Source organism: Nannobrachium achirus, assembly GCF_963921795.1.
Source record: "Nannobrachium achirus genome assembly, chromosome: 5".
NCBI lineage: Eukaryota > Metazoa > Chordata > Actinopteri > Myctophiformes > Myctophidae > Nannobrachium > Nannobrachium achirus.
Window position 1 is genome coordinate 58,640,369 of NC_137814.1, and position 13,218 is coordinate 58,653,586.

The window sequence follows — 13,218 nt, forward strand, 5'->3', positions numbered from 1 at the left end:
ACACACACACACACACACGATTCCTGTTTATTTTGTCTGTTGAGAAGCTATGCATGTCATTACTTTTTTTTACTCTTTTCTGTTCTTGTATTCATTCGATTGATTTGATGGAGAAATTGTGGCTTTCAGGGGTAATTTGTTAGGGTACCATTTTGTCTAGCCTAGAAACCAGCCAAATTGTCTTATGAAGTAATCATCATTTTGTGGATTTGATATTCCATGCAAAATAACATTCAATGATAACGATGTGCCGTATTTTAAATTCAACGATTGCACAAAACGTAATGTCATACATAGTAACCGGCATGATAATACTATTATTTCAATAAAGGTTTGTGTACGATTACACGTGTATTGTGATTTTGTTATCATTAGTGTACCTTTTAGGGTGCGTCCACACACAGTACGATACAGAGGCATTAAAGGAGTAGTTCACCCCCAAAATGACCTTTTTTCTATTGATTACTCATGCCATAGAGACTCGAGTTCAATAATATATTTTTGTAAAAATGTCATAGTAAATTTACCCCCATTGATTCCGGATGGGGACCCAAATGCATGGCACTGGATGGGGAAACCATCAGGGTAAATTATATCGATATCGGCCACTGTTTAGATCCTCAATAAAATGATGTACTGTGCACATCGAATAGCGAGTGATTGTAAAAGTACCTGTGATTAGGTCTTCTTTTACATTCCAGAAGCGATTATATGACAAAGGTCTCAGTCTTTCATAAATAGTGTTTCTAGCCGGTGTGAGTTTTGGCACCCATGGTGAGCGGCATGGCCGGTCATGGCCGCACGTTTTTCCCTTCATTCTATTTTTAACTTCCTTGGTGTATCATCAGGCATGTATCATCAGACATCAAAGTGGGCTTGAGCCCCTGCCCTTTTATCCCTTTGTAAAAGGTGCCCTCTTCAGACCATCATGAATGCAGTTTTTACTATGGTGAAAGAAATAGAAATGCCCTCTTTCCATGCCATACCTGAAGGCAGCATTCAAGAGAATTGCCTTGTCCAAACTCTCCTGAACTTGAATGCAGCATCTTATGTTTAAAGAATTTCCCTCTCTGTGTAGAAATCCACGCTGTACGCCACATCTCCAGTATTTCCTTTGTTATGCTTAGTTTAGTGTGGTATCAAGTACTGAAAAAAGCCGACCTCCAAGCTCACAACGCGTCGCAGTGCGACACGTTGTGAGCTTGGAGGTCGGCTTTTTTCAGTATTTTCACCAAAAGGCCCTTTTAGAATGTCAGCCCTTGCCTCTCTAACATTCTGTGTACGTCCCTGTGAATCATCTTCAGATGTCACGCAGCAGACACGCCCTTAACTCAGGTTCCAAATCAAAGAGGTCTCTGAAGGTGGTCTGCAGTGGGGGGAAAAGTACTCAATTTTTTTACTTAAAAGTACCAATCCTGCAATGTAGAAATACTCTGTGGGTGCCCTCACACCAAAATACCTAGAGTGAAATCCGCCAATGCATTTCAATGAGAATGGAGCGTATTTTGCCAGTAGAGGATTTCTGCAAAATACGCTCCATTCTCATTGAAATGCATTGGCGGATTCCACTCTAGGTATTTTGGTGTGTGGGCAGACTGGGCACCCTTACAAGTAAAAGTCTGGAATTCAAAATGTACTTGAGTGAAAGTACAAAAGTATTGGTATCAAAATGTACGTTGAGTGCAAAAGTATAGTATAAGTAGCCTACTCATTATGCAGAATGCCTTGTTTCACAAAAATGTGTAAAAGTCTTTCGAAAATAGCCGATCTACAAGCTCACAAAGTAGTGTTACTATAACTAAAGTTGTCAAATCATTCTTGTGGCGTAAAAGTACAACGTCTGCCTCTGAGATGTAGTGGAATAGAGGTAAAACTACTGGAAATTGGAAATACTCCATACAAATACCTCAAAATTGTGCTTAAATACAGTACTTAACTTAAGTAAATGTACTTAGTTACTTTACGTCACCGGTGGTCCGTACATGGGACAGGTGGTGATTATGTGGTCTGGGACCAGGACAATGTAGTGTAAAATAGAGTGTAAGCAGTGTTGCCAGATGGGAGATGTTGAATTATCATAGCGGAGGCTTAGAATTATCATATTTGAAAGAAAACTGTCGTACACAGGCTCAGCCAAGAAAGAGAAACCACCCGTGTAAATAAGTAATTTCACACAAACAACTGCGCATTTAGTGTAAGAAACAGGGACGTGCAGAGAATATTAGAGAGGCAGGAGCTGACATTTCAGAAATGGCAGACTGCGACGCGTTGTGAGCTTGGAGGTCTGCTATTTTCAGTGTGTGATACCACACTGAACTAAGTATAATCGAGTCAATACTGGAGATATAACATAACGGCATGGATTTCTGCACAGAAAGGGTAATTCTATCATCATAAGATGCTGATTTCAAGTTCAGGAGAGTTTGGACAAGGCAATTCTCTTGAATGCTTCCTTCAGGTATGGCAGGGAAAGGGGGCATTCGCATTTCTTTCACCATAGTAAAAACTGCATTCATGGTCTGGAGAGGGCACTTTTTACACCTTGTTTGAGACTCATATGTGACAAAAAGAAAAACACATCACAATATGCTGTGTGGAGAGAGGCAGGCAACCTACTGGACTTGATGCAAATGAAAGCCTAAAGCTGGACTGGTAAGATGCTGTGTTTTCAATGCCTCCAAGTACAGATTTAAGGTCAGATTGACTGATTTCCTGACTTACTTTGAGAAGCCTAACTGGATCCCGAATCAGCAGCCAGGGAATTTAGTAAATTCACACTCTTTTTTTTGTGATATGGTGATATCTTACATTTGGGCATTTCTTTTAAAATTATTTATCATACAGAGGGTCAAATGATTGTACAAACATGATAATTATCGTACATCTGGCTGTGTAAGTGAATGTGATTTATGGAGGGTTGACAATGATCTAAGTTACAGTAGTAGACTTGTGAACGAATCGAGTGACATTTAAGATAAATCGTAGATCAATAGTTTGATATCATGTTTGTGATGTAGCTCGAAAACTCTTTTGTTCAAAACATATACTTTTTGGGATTCAATCAAAAATAGCAAAAATAGCAGATCTACAAGCTCAAAACAGGGATCATCGCCTCTATTTTTGCGGGCATGAGCGGGCAATGATATTATACCGGAAACACAAAGAGCTATTGCCTTAAATTACCTTTACAGGTCTGTAACTCTTGAGTGAACAAATGGAACCAAATGAACCCTACGGGCCTAAGTGCCTAAGTGTCATGGTAAATCTAGTGTCATTTAACATATTCTGAAGAAAACACAGAGACTGATATCCAATCACTGATGACCAGGGACATGCTGGGCCCCTGATTCAGCCCGGGAAAAAGAGTTGGAGAGGCCCTCATTGCGTGCTATAGAGAGAGATCTCTCTCTATAGCGCCGCTAGTGCTACTCAAAGATTTGCCATTTCAGATCATGACAAGTGACAAGCCAGTGGGCCAATTACTGTACATGAGTTATATTTCGTCGTTGTCGGGTGGAAACCTTGTATGTCCAAAACCGTTTGTTTTGTATTTATCATTTTAAAAATGATTAAAACTAGTGAAAACAGAAATCTACAAGCACACAACGCCTCGCGCCTTGCTTGTAGATCTGCTGTTTTCACTACATTTGTGCAGCGGCCTTGTATTTTGAAGCAGGGCTTTGCTTTGCGAAAAAATGTATACATTTGAAACAAGGTTTCTGCCCGACAGTGACGATTTACTTTGTTGGCCGCCCAGCCCCCAAAATGGAACGAAGGCCGACATTTTATTTTTAATTATTTCGTAATGGCCGGCCTGGACCGGCCAGGAATGTACCGGCCGTTCTGGAGTTGTCCCACTTTTCCCAATGGCCAGCACGTCCCTGCTGATCATCCTTTGTATCTTCTTCCACCTCATGCCATACAGAACCCTGAAGTAGCACAGAGGCCACACACACACACACACACACACACACACACACACACACACACACACACACACACACACACACACACACACACACACACACACACACACACACACACACACACAGAAACTTAGGTTCAGGCCAATACAAGCCAAGGCACAAGACATGTTTTTGTGCTCGTGCGCGCGCGCGTGTGTGTCTTGGCGTGTGTGCAGACTGTGCACGCACTGTGTGGTGCGTCCTTGATGTCACGTGACCATCCCTGTGGCTCCAGTCAACATCTCTTTGTTGTCGCCCGTCAGATACTGCAGCGAGCGAGAGAGAGAGAGAGAGAGAGAGAGAGAGAGAGAGAGAGAGAGAGAGAGAGAGAGAGAGAGAGAGACAGACACACACACCCCCCACACACACAGAGGGAGAGGGAGAGACTAGAGAGAGCGACACACAGAGGGAGAGATACACACGCACACACATAGAGAACCGCTGCTCTCCAGTCCACAGCACACACACAGTTCCATAGCCTGGTTCGCGCCCGGGTCTCCTCTCCAGTCCAGGCCGGGTCTAGTGCTGTGTTCCCGGGCTTCCTCTGCTGCGTTCCTCCGCTCCTCTCTCCGGGTTGTTCAACCCTCCAGGAATATATCTGTCTTCAACGGGAATAAATTAAACACTCCTGCTACCAGGGCTGTTTGGGTTGTGGTGGTTCCATTCAAAGCCTCACGGACGGACTAGCTGGAGGAGGTTGTTTGGTTTTGAGGGAGTCACAAGTTGAAGAAGGGATCTGCTCTCTAGCTGCTGGGGGTCCGGGCGGTTCTGGTTCTACTGGGGGGGTCGGGGGGCTTCTATATCGTCTGTGAGCGTTAATTACGAGGAGGTAATTATAAGTAATAACCACGGACCACCAGGAATACATAAAGGACTGGCGAGGATGAAGATGAAGCCTCGTACTCAACAACACACCGCCGCCTCATCATCTTCATAGCAGGACTGGGTTCTACAGGGATTCTAACGGTTATAACGGCCGCTTCTGGTTTTGGATTCTACTGGACATAATCGCTGCCTTTATCTTTCACGTTCACGGACGGTGCGTGTGTGCGCCCCCAGGCCAGCCCCCCGGGCCGGGCTTGAATGAAGTGAAGCCCCCCTCCCCAACCTACAGCCCTATAATACAGACCGACCGACCGACCGCGTCCATTCAAGCGGCCAAATCCAATATTTCCACGTTATTATCATAAACGGGGTGAAGTGCAGTGCGAGTGCATGCAGCAAACACCGCGCTAGAACAGATCTCCCTCTGCCTGCCTGCCTGCCTGCCTGTTTGGTTTCTAGTAGTTGTGTGTTGTGCACGGACCGGTGCACCAGCATGGCCATGGTTCGAACCCCGGCCAGGCTGGGCTCTCTGCTGCCCGTGTGCGCGCTGCTGCTGCTGGGGCTGCAGCCCGGCAGGCTGGCCGCCTCCTACCAACACAGCTCTGGAGAGCTCTGTAAAGGCAAGAAGGACTGCACAGGTAAGAAGATGCGTGTGTGTGTACCTACTCAGAGACTGTGTGTGTGTGTGTGTGTGTGTGTGTGTGTGTGTGTGTGTGTGTGTGTGTGTGTGTGTGTGTGTGTGTGTGTGTGTGTGTGTGTGTGTGCGTGTTGGGGGGGGGGTCTTAGTTTTGTGCAAGATCTATCTATCTATCTATCTATCTATCTATCTATCTAGGAATATCAATCTTTTTTTTCTAGATTGATATTCCTATGCCTTGTTATATTGTTGTTGATGTGCTGACATATTATCTTGCTTGTTATATTGATGTATTTATCTGCTTATTGTAAGTCGCTTTGGATTAAAAGCGTCTGCTAAATGCCTAAATTGTAAATTCTATCTATCTATCTATCTATCTATCTATCTATCTATCTATATCTATCATGATTGATTGTTTGATTGTATACTTTATTAGCAGTTCACATAGGAAAAGCACAAGACAGTACAGTTCAGACACAAGGTCTACTAATAGGATTTAAACACAGCCCTGTGGCTTGTTTACATCGGGGTTACTTATTTCATCCATCGATCGTGGATATCTATCTATCTATCTATCTATCTATCTATCTATCTATCTATCTATCTATCTATCTATCTATGGGATGACGAGGCCTTTCTACAGCAGATTTACAGTTGTGTAATATAAGTTTTGTGTTGACATTCCATTCATATCATATCAGTGTTCGACACTGTGATTGTGTGTGAGTATTTGCTCATGCATAGAGTGCGATTCTTTAACTATCCTGTGCCATTTGGTCTATATATTTGCCTTATATAGTGCAGGTTTTACTGTACAGGTATAAACTGCGTAGTCGTATGCACTGTCTGCCGTTCATTGTTGAATGCTGATGATTTCCTTTTGACTCCTATAGTTTTTTGTGCTGCTACCCTTGCCGTACAGTATATTCTTACAGAGTCCTTCTCTTAGCCTGTATCTGTCTGTATCTTAAACTGCCCTTCTGCCTCTGGGCGAATGAATTGCCCCAGTGGCTGCTGGATCAATGAAGGTCTATCTACCTATTTAGTTATACCAGTCCAGAACCTTGCCCGAGGGTGTGCACAGTAGGCTGTACGAGGGATTGAATGTAATAGTCTCAGAAGTAATGGTGGAGAAACCAGACGTATCAGTGATGTCAGTCATCTCCAGATTTGGGCATTGTTTCTGTATGCGAATGTTACCATGGCGGAAATCTGGCTAAAAGGTCGATCCTTTTCACTTGCTCAGTTGTAACTCGAGCTCAGTTAGTCTGTTCTTGAGAGACTACCATGGCAGTGACGCATGCACAGTACAGGCGGTGGTACAGTGATGTCAGAAATGTGGGCACTGTTTCACACGTTTATGTCCATATATGGTGTTCCATGTCCTATGCCCATAATATATGATGTTCCGTGTCCAGGCCAGTATATGACGTCAGTACTATGGCATCTGAGTACTGTAGACAAACTTAATAGTTATATTGTATTGTCATACTCTATCTTTCAGATGTACTAGTTGTATTACCATACAAAACAACCCTTTATTCATTCAAATAAGTTCAGCATTTCAGCTTTAAAAGGGTTATATCGAGTTGACCAGAGCTGGAAACGGCATACAAAAACGTATGTAGTCAATTAAAACCAGACCGATTAGTCGACTATTGTGGGAACAGGCCTGGTTAGTGTGTTGCCAGAATGTATGGTACAATGACTATAGGTGTTTATAGTTTATAGGTGTAGGGGTGGCAGTGGCTCAAGGGTAGAGTTGCCGTCTAAGAACACAGGGGCCTTTTCCACCGGCAAAGAACCGGTTCTGGTTCTTTCTTCCGCCTATGTGATGAACCAGAGGTGAGCTTTTCCACCAAGAACCAGAGTTGGTTTCGAACCCTAAAAGTTGGTTCCGAACGGGAACCACAAAATCCTTGGTTCCTCTGGTTCAATCATGGTTCAATCTGGTGGAAACGCAAGCCGGTTCGCAAGAACGAACCAAGGTTCCAAGAACGAACCAAGGTTCCAAGAAAGTTGAACCGGCACTGGTTCTGGAACCGGTGCCGGTGCTCTACCCCAGTTCAATCCCGGGCTCCCCCAGAGTTAGAGTCCTTGAACAAGACTCTGAACCCCTAGTTGCTCCCGGTGAGCAGGTTGGTGGTGCCTTGCATGGTTTCCTCCGCCATCGGTGTATGAATGACTGAATGTGTGAGTGAATGCAATGCACATCTCTGTAAAGTGCCTTGCCTAAAGGCGCTGTATAAATGCACCATTTACCATTTAGTCTGACCCTTTCAATCCATCCCTCCGGCCACGTTAATAGAGCTTCCAGCATCTGCTTTATTGTCACATCACAGGTTTAGCAGTGTGAAGTGGCTGAAAATCTTTATTTTCTCTCCGTACAATCCTCCATCTATTTGTAGTTCTCATGAAAGGCGAGATGGAAAGACAGAACAAGGACAACGAGGATAACACATTACAGATATTCAAATATGGGCCTCTAATCTGTCTTAGAACGCGATACAGTCAACGCCTATACCAGGGTTCTTCAACGTTTTCAGGCCAAGGACCCCTTAGCTGAGAGAGAGATGAAGCAGGGACCCCCAGTCAGATTCCATATAGTTTCACGTTTGACAGCACAATCATCAGTGTATTTTTGATTCATGTCAGTTTGTGTTTTCAGATATTCAACCACTTGAACCGTCAATACTTAATAAACTTGACCTTTCACTCTGTACTTAGTCTGCTCTTTTTCCCCTCTACACCAAACCTCTTCGCCAAAAATAGCCGATCTACAAGCTCAGGTTCTCAGAATATGGACGTTAGGGTTCAAGTGGTTAATATAAAAAAGGAGAAAAAAGGTTTCTATCACACAAAGATTTGAAGGACCCCCTGTAGTAACTCTGAGGACCCCCTAGGGGTCCCGGACCCCCTGTCGAAGACGCCTGGCCTATACAACTCATTATTGCTTTGTTAGTTTTTTTGTCAGTTAGAAGTACTGCATCATCATGATGAATTGTAAAGTGCACAAACCAAAGTGTTTTCAATATTGACAGTTGGATGAAAGACTTGTTGGGGATTTGCTGGCAGTGGAGAGGGCGGTGTCAGCGTCTCTGTATGCATTATGATAAGAGTGACGACGACGGGCCCTGGGCTTTGATTAGAGCAGTGGTTCTCAACCTTTGGGTCGGGACCCCCAGGGGGGTCCCCAAATTATTTGGAGGGGTCCCCAGATGATTAACTTGATGTGCAACATTGTTTTCTCACTCAACAGTAAACAAACCAACATAAAGTTTAAGCGTATAGAAGGGTATCTGCACATTTCTAAAGTGACAATTTAAGGATGTATTTTAATACCTCTAAAACGACAGATTAAGTGTCAAAATATAAATATTAGAGGCAAAATGTTTTAAAATAGCCGATCTACAAGAATGTAGATCTGCTATTTTCACAACAGTACAGTGTTATACAAAATGTAATGCCTCAACTCTTAGTGCTCGTCAGGTGGGGGCCTCCCCAGTTAAAATATGATTATTTTGGGGGTCGAGGCCTGAAAAGTTTGAGAACCACTGGATTAGATCAGGGGTGTCCAAAGTGCGGCCCGGGGGCCAAATGCGGCCAGAGGACACATTTTATACGGCCCACAGCTTCATTCCTAAATTGTACTACAGTATGAATGGCCCGTCAGCAATGTCAAACACGAATCTTTTACAGTACAACTTGTCAGGATTCCATGTTCCATTCTGAAGGGAGATTCTGATGTCTAAGAAAGGCTACTTTGTTGTATAGTTTTTTACCTTGCACGTCTGGTTACATTTGTTATGTGAGTTATTTGTTCAGAGCACACATCTGGCAAAAGATGAATATTGAAAATATAAACACATACCCTACATATGCATATCATACTGGCAGGTCAGCTCTGTGGCTATAGTGTAAACGTGGCCGTTTAGCGTTGTGTGCTTGTTCACGTTCATCCTTCAAATTAGCCCAGTTTTGGTACGTCGTCAAACAAGTTGCTGACAAACAGTCTAATTAGGACGTTGACCTCCGCCCCTGTTAGGCTGCTAATAGAGGTCTACTCGTCTACTACTGCTCAGAGGCGTCAATTGGGTATGGCAAGCTATGGCAGCTGCCATACCTTGGCTACAGGGGGAAATAATAAAATGTACTTTTCATCATGCCTGTCGCTAAGGTATGGCAACATGACTGGTGTCTTGCACGCACGCCCTCGCGCGCGTGCAAGACACCAGTTATGTTGCCATACCTTAGCTTTTTCTGAACTGATGCCACTGCTCCTTGGATAACAGAAACATGTCTGGTTGTGTGTGAAAAGGCTAGTTTGTTCTAGGTACATACAGGGCTATTAAACATTTAACCACATGTTTACTCAGTTGGCCCGAGGTCCCTCAGGGCTCAATCTTGGTCCGCTCCCTTTTCCTCCCCCTCCATACCAAATGAAAATAGCCAGTCTACGAGTTTGTAGATCGTCAATTTTTAATTTTTCTTTTTTCATGCCAGAACGCAGGCCGCCAGTCGCTAGGGCTCGAGTGATTAAACATTTAAAAAAGAAAAATAGTTTCTCGCATTTTAAATGAGCATCTTACAAGCTGCCACCCCGCTGTGTTGAAATAACCTGCTTATCCATATTTAATTCATGGTTATCACTCAGAATTACCCTTTTTTTTCCTCTCCTTCACGTTGCCGCACCGCGTTCGCATTAACCCGTTTAGACCGGGTACGCATTATTTTATGCTTTAACTGTTGAAAAATAGCAGATATACAAGCTCACAGCGCGGCACCGAGTGCCTCGCTGCGAGCTTGTAGATCTGCTATTTTTTGAAAAATGGTGAAAATGTGTGCAAGTGTGTTTGAATATTTCGACCCGATTCTATAAGTGTCTTCTGAATCCTTCAAAGGTTTTTTGAAAAACCTATATGTGTCAGTGTGGCTCAAACCTTTTCATATCAAGGACCCCCAAAATGATGTATTTGGCCACGGACCCCCATCTCAAAATGTGCAGTTCAAGGGACCCCCAGAAGCAAAAATTCAAAGTTTGCACACATTTTCACGGCTTTTAAAAAATAGCAGATCTACAAGCTCGCAGCGCGGCACTCGGTGCCGCGCTGTGAGCTTGTATATCTGCTATTTTTCAATAGCTATAAGGTATCAAATAACTCCTGGCCTAAATGGCTTAAAAATGTAGCATCTCTATCTCCATCTCAGATCAGGGCTCCTGGAGCCTCATCTTCACGTGGCCTCAGCTCGCTACAGCCCTGCAAACACGGTGCAGCATAATGCACTGTTCAGCGCGAGCAAAATGGAAGCGTTACAGTTCGCCGGGCAGCGCAAATACCCTCATTTCCAGCAGCGAGGTTTAATTCAGAAAGCTTGCCCGTCCGTGCATAGTAATCACCTTGTTTCTCTCAACACGCACGCACAAATGCACGCACGCACAAGTGCACACACGCACACACGCATGCGTGCACACACGCACGCACGCACGCACGCACGCACGCACACACACGCACGCACACACACACACACACACACACACACACACACGCGCACACACACACACGAAAACGGATGGCTTAATACTTCATTAAAAGGCAAGGCTGTTTTTTTATTCGTTAATCTTTAGAACAGCGGACTTCAATGTTTTTCAGGCCATGGAAGCCTTAGAGAGAGAGAGACCCCAACTACCAATCGTCTCTGAGCAGAAACAGCATATTATGCCCGATCAGGATTCATATAGAAAAAAAATAAAAATAAAAATAACATTAGCAGATCGACAAACTCACAATGCATTGCTTAGTGCTACGTTTGAGCTTGTAGATCTACTGCTTTTGAGGCTTTTGTGTGACGCTGTAGTATGATCAAGCAGGGCATTCATTATAGTTGTCTGACTTTATTCCATCTTCCATTGTCTCCTAAGTAAGCCTTTTCTTCAGCACTACTCCTCCCTTATTTTTGGTGGCACGCACTTGGGCAATATGTCAAATCGACCGGCTTCATTGGGACACGCGTGCGTGCTATTTTGCTAAGAGATACGTTATATTTGTATTTGTTGTTTTCGTAAAATTACAACAATTTAAAATGTGGAGATAAGAGGTTTCTGCCAGATATCAACAATGTATATATGTACACAATTGCGTTTGCCCTTCTTGCACTTGATAAACTAATATTTATCCGACTCTCTTATCAAAGTTGGTTGATCGTTGAGTGATTTGAGACTAGCTTGGAGTTGGACGTATTCCACAGTTTTTTTCATTATTATTTTCAGTGACGATGGGTAGTCTGCGAGTGATGCTGCATCTCTGATCAGTGATGGCTTCATGTTTACCATTTATTAGGCATTTAGATTTTTGGGAAAAAAAACGAAAGATCTTCCTTGCTCAAACATGTAGTAACTTTGATGACCGCGGACTCCCCGTTGAAGAGCCATGCTCTCTAGAAGTCCACAAAATAGATTTAACCAAAAATATATATCGAAACCAACATTTACAACCAATAACCGACTTAACCTTGATAGGCTGACAGGCAGACGGACAGACAGAGATACACACTGACAGCTGTAGTTGAGCAGTAGAGGATTCATTTGCTTCACGCTGCGGGTACAAAAAACAGATAATGTAACATTTTGTTCAAGGCCATGGATGTTGTGTCCGCAGCTTCTCACTGACATATCACTGTCAAATAAATGGAAACGTGAAACTTAGCGAGGCTGCTGCAAAGCTGTGTGTGTGTGTGTGCGCGCGCGTGAGTGCATGTGTGCTGCGTGTGTGTGCGTAAGTGCACGTGTGCTGTGTGTGTTTGTGTGTGTGTGTGTGTGTGTGTGTGTGTGTGTGTGTGTGGGTCAGTGACGTGACGCCCCAAAAAATGTGTTTTTAAAAAAACTTTAAATTGCAGGCATAAAAGTTATTTACTTTTGTTCTTCTCACTCTCAACCTTATGGAAATACATTTTGTTTTTAGATATTTTATTGGAATCAGACTTTATTCAGCAGTTTGTTGTACTTGTGCCTAAAATCGTCATATGGTGTGACATGAAAATAATTGTTCATAAAATGAAAATGGAGTACATCTTTCTTAAGTTACTCACTTTATCAAAGTCCTTTATCATAACTAACCAGTGATCCACTATAGTTTTTTGAAAATTAATTATATCTGTATGTTTTTTTCATAATCGACACTCTGTGTGAGGCCCATGTTCATGATCTTACAACATATTTTAAATGTATTCTGTCAAAACTTTCTCTAAAATTACACAAATATTTGTGACTCTTCCTGATAATATTCTCTATGTAATGCATAAACATTTTTTTGGTTTAATCATTAATAAAGGTATGATTTTTCACTATTTGGAATGTCACACCAAATGATTTAGTGTCACACCGTATGATCATATCTTCATGTGTCAAAACAAACTGTGTTTAACCTACCTATTAGTGAGTACTGAACTTTACTGATTGATTAAACAATTACCCAGGATAACATGGCCTTAATATTTCTGAACAGAATATTATTGTAGGGCTTTAACATGGGATAAGAAAGAATTGTAGTAGTAGATGGATGATGAGGATGTCCACAGGAATGCTACACACACCTAAGTCTTCTGCCGGCCCACGGCAGAAGGATCCTAAAGAGACAATAAGGCGCATAGCCACACTTGGAGCCAAGGCAACATTTTATTAACACCAATTAGTGGAAACAGAACTCAGCATTCAGGTAAATTGCTTTTTTCCGAAGTCTCCTTAACTTGAACACAGCATTTTGTGTTGAACAAATGTAATTAGGAATCATGACA

General features: G+C 42.9%; 1 protein-coding gene across 1 annotated transcript in view; it reads left to right on the forward strand.

The window, feature by feature from the left end:
* Nucleotides 1-5,283: 5,283 nt before the first annotated feature.
* tmeff1a (transmembrane protein with EGF-like and two follistatin-like domains 1a) overlaps nt 5,284-13,218 on the forward strand; it is a gene marked incomplete at both ends in the record, with an annotated part of 134,576 nt that continues 126,641 nt past the window's right edge. The window contains one exon of the mRNA XM_080725935.1: nt 5,284-5,428. Within this exon, the coding sequence (XP_080582061.1) occupies nt 5,284-5,428 (145 nt within the window). The remainder of the gene's footprint in view (nt 5,429-13,218) is intronic.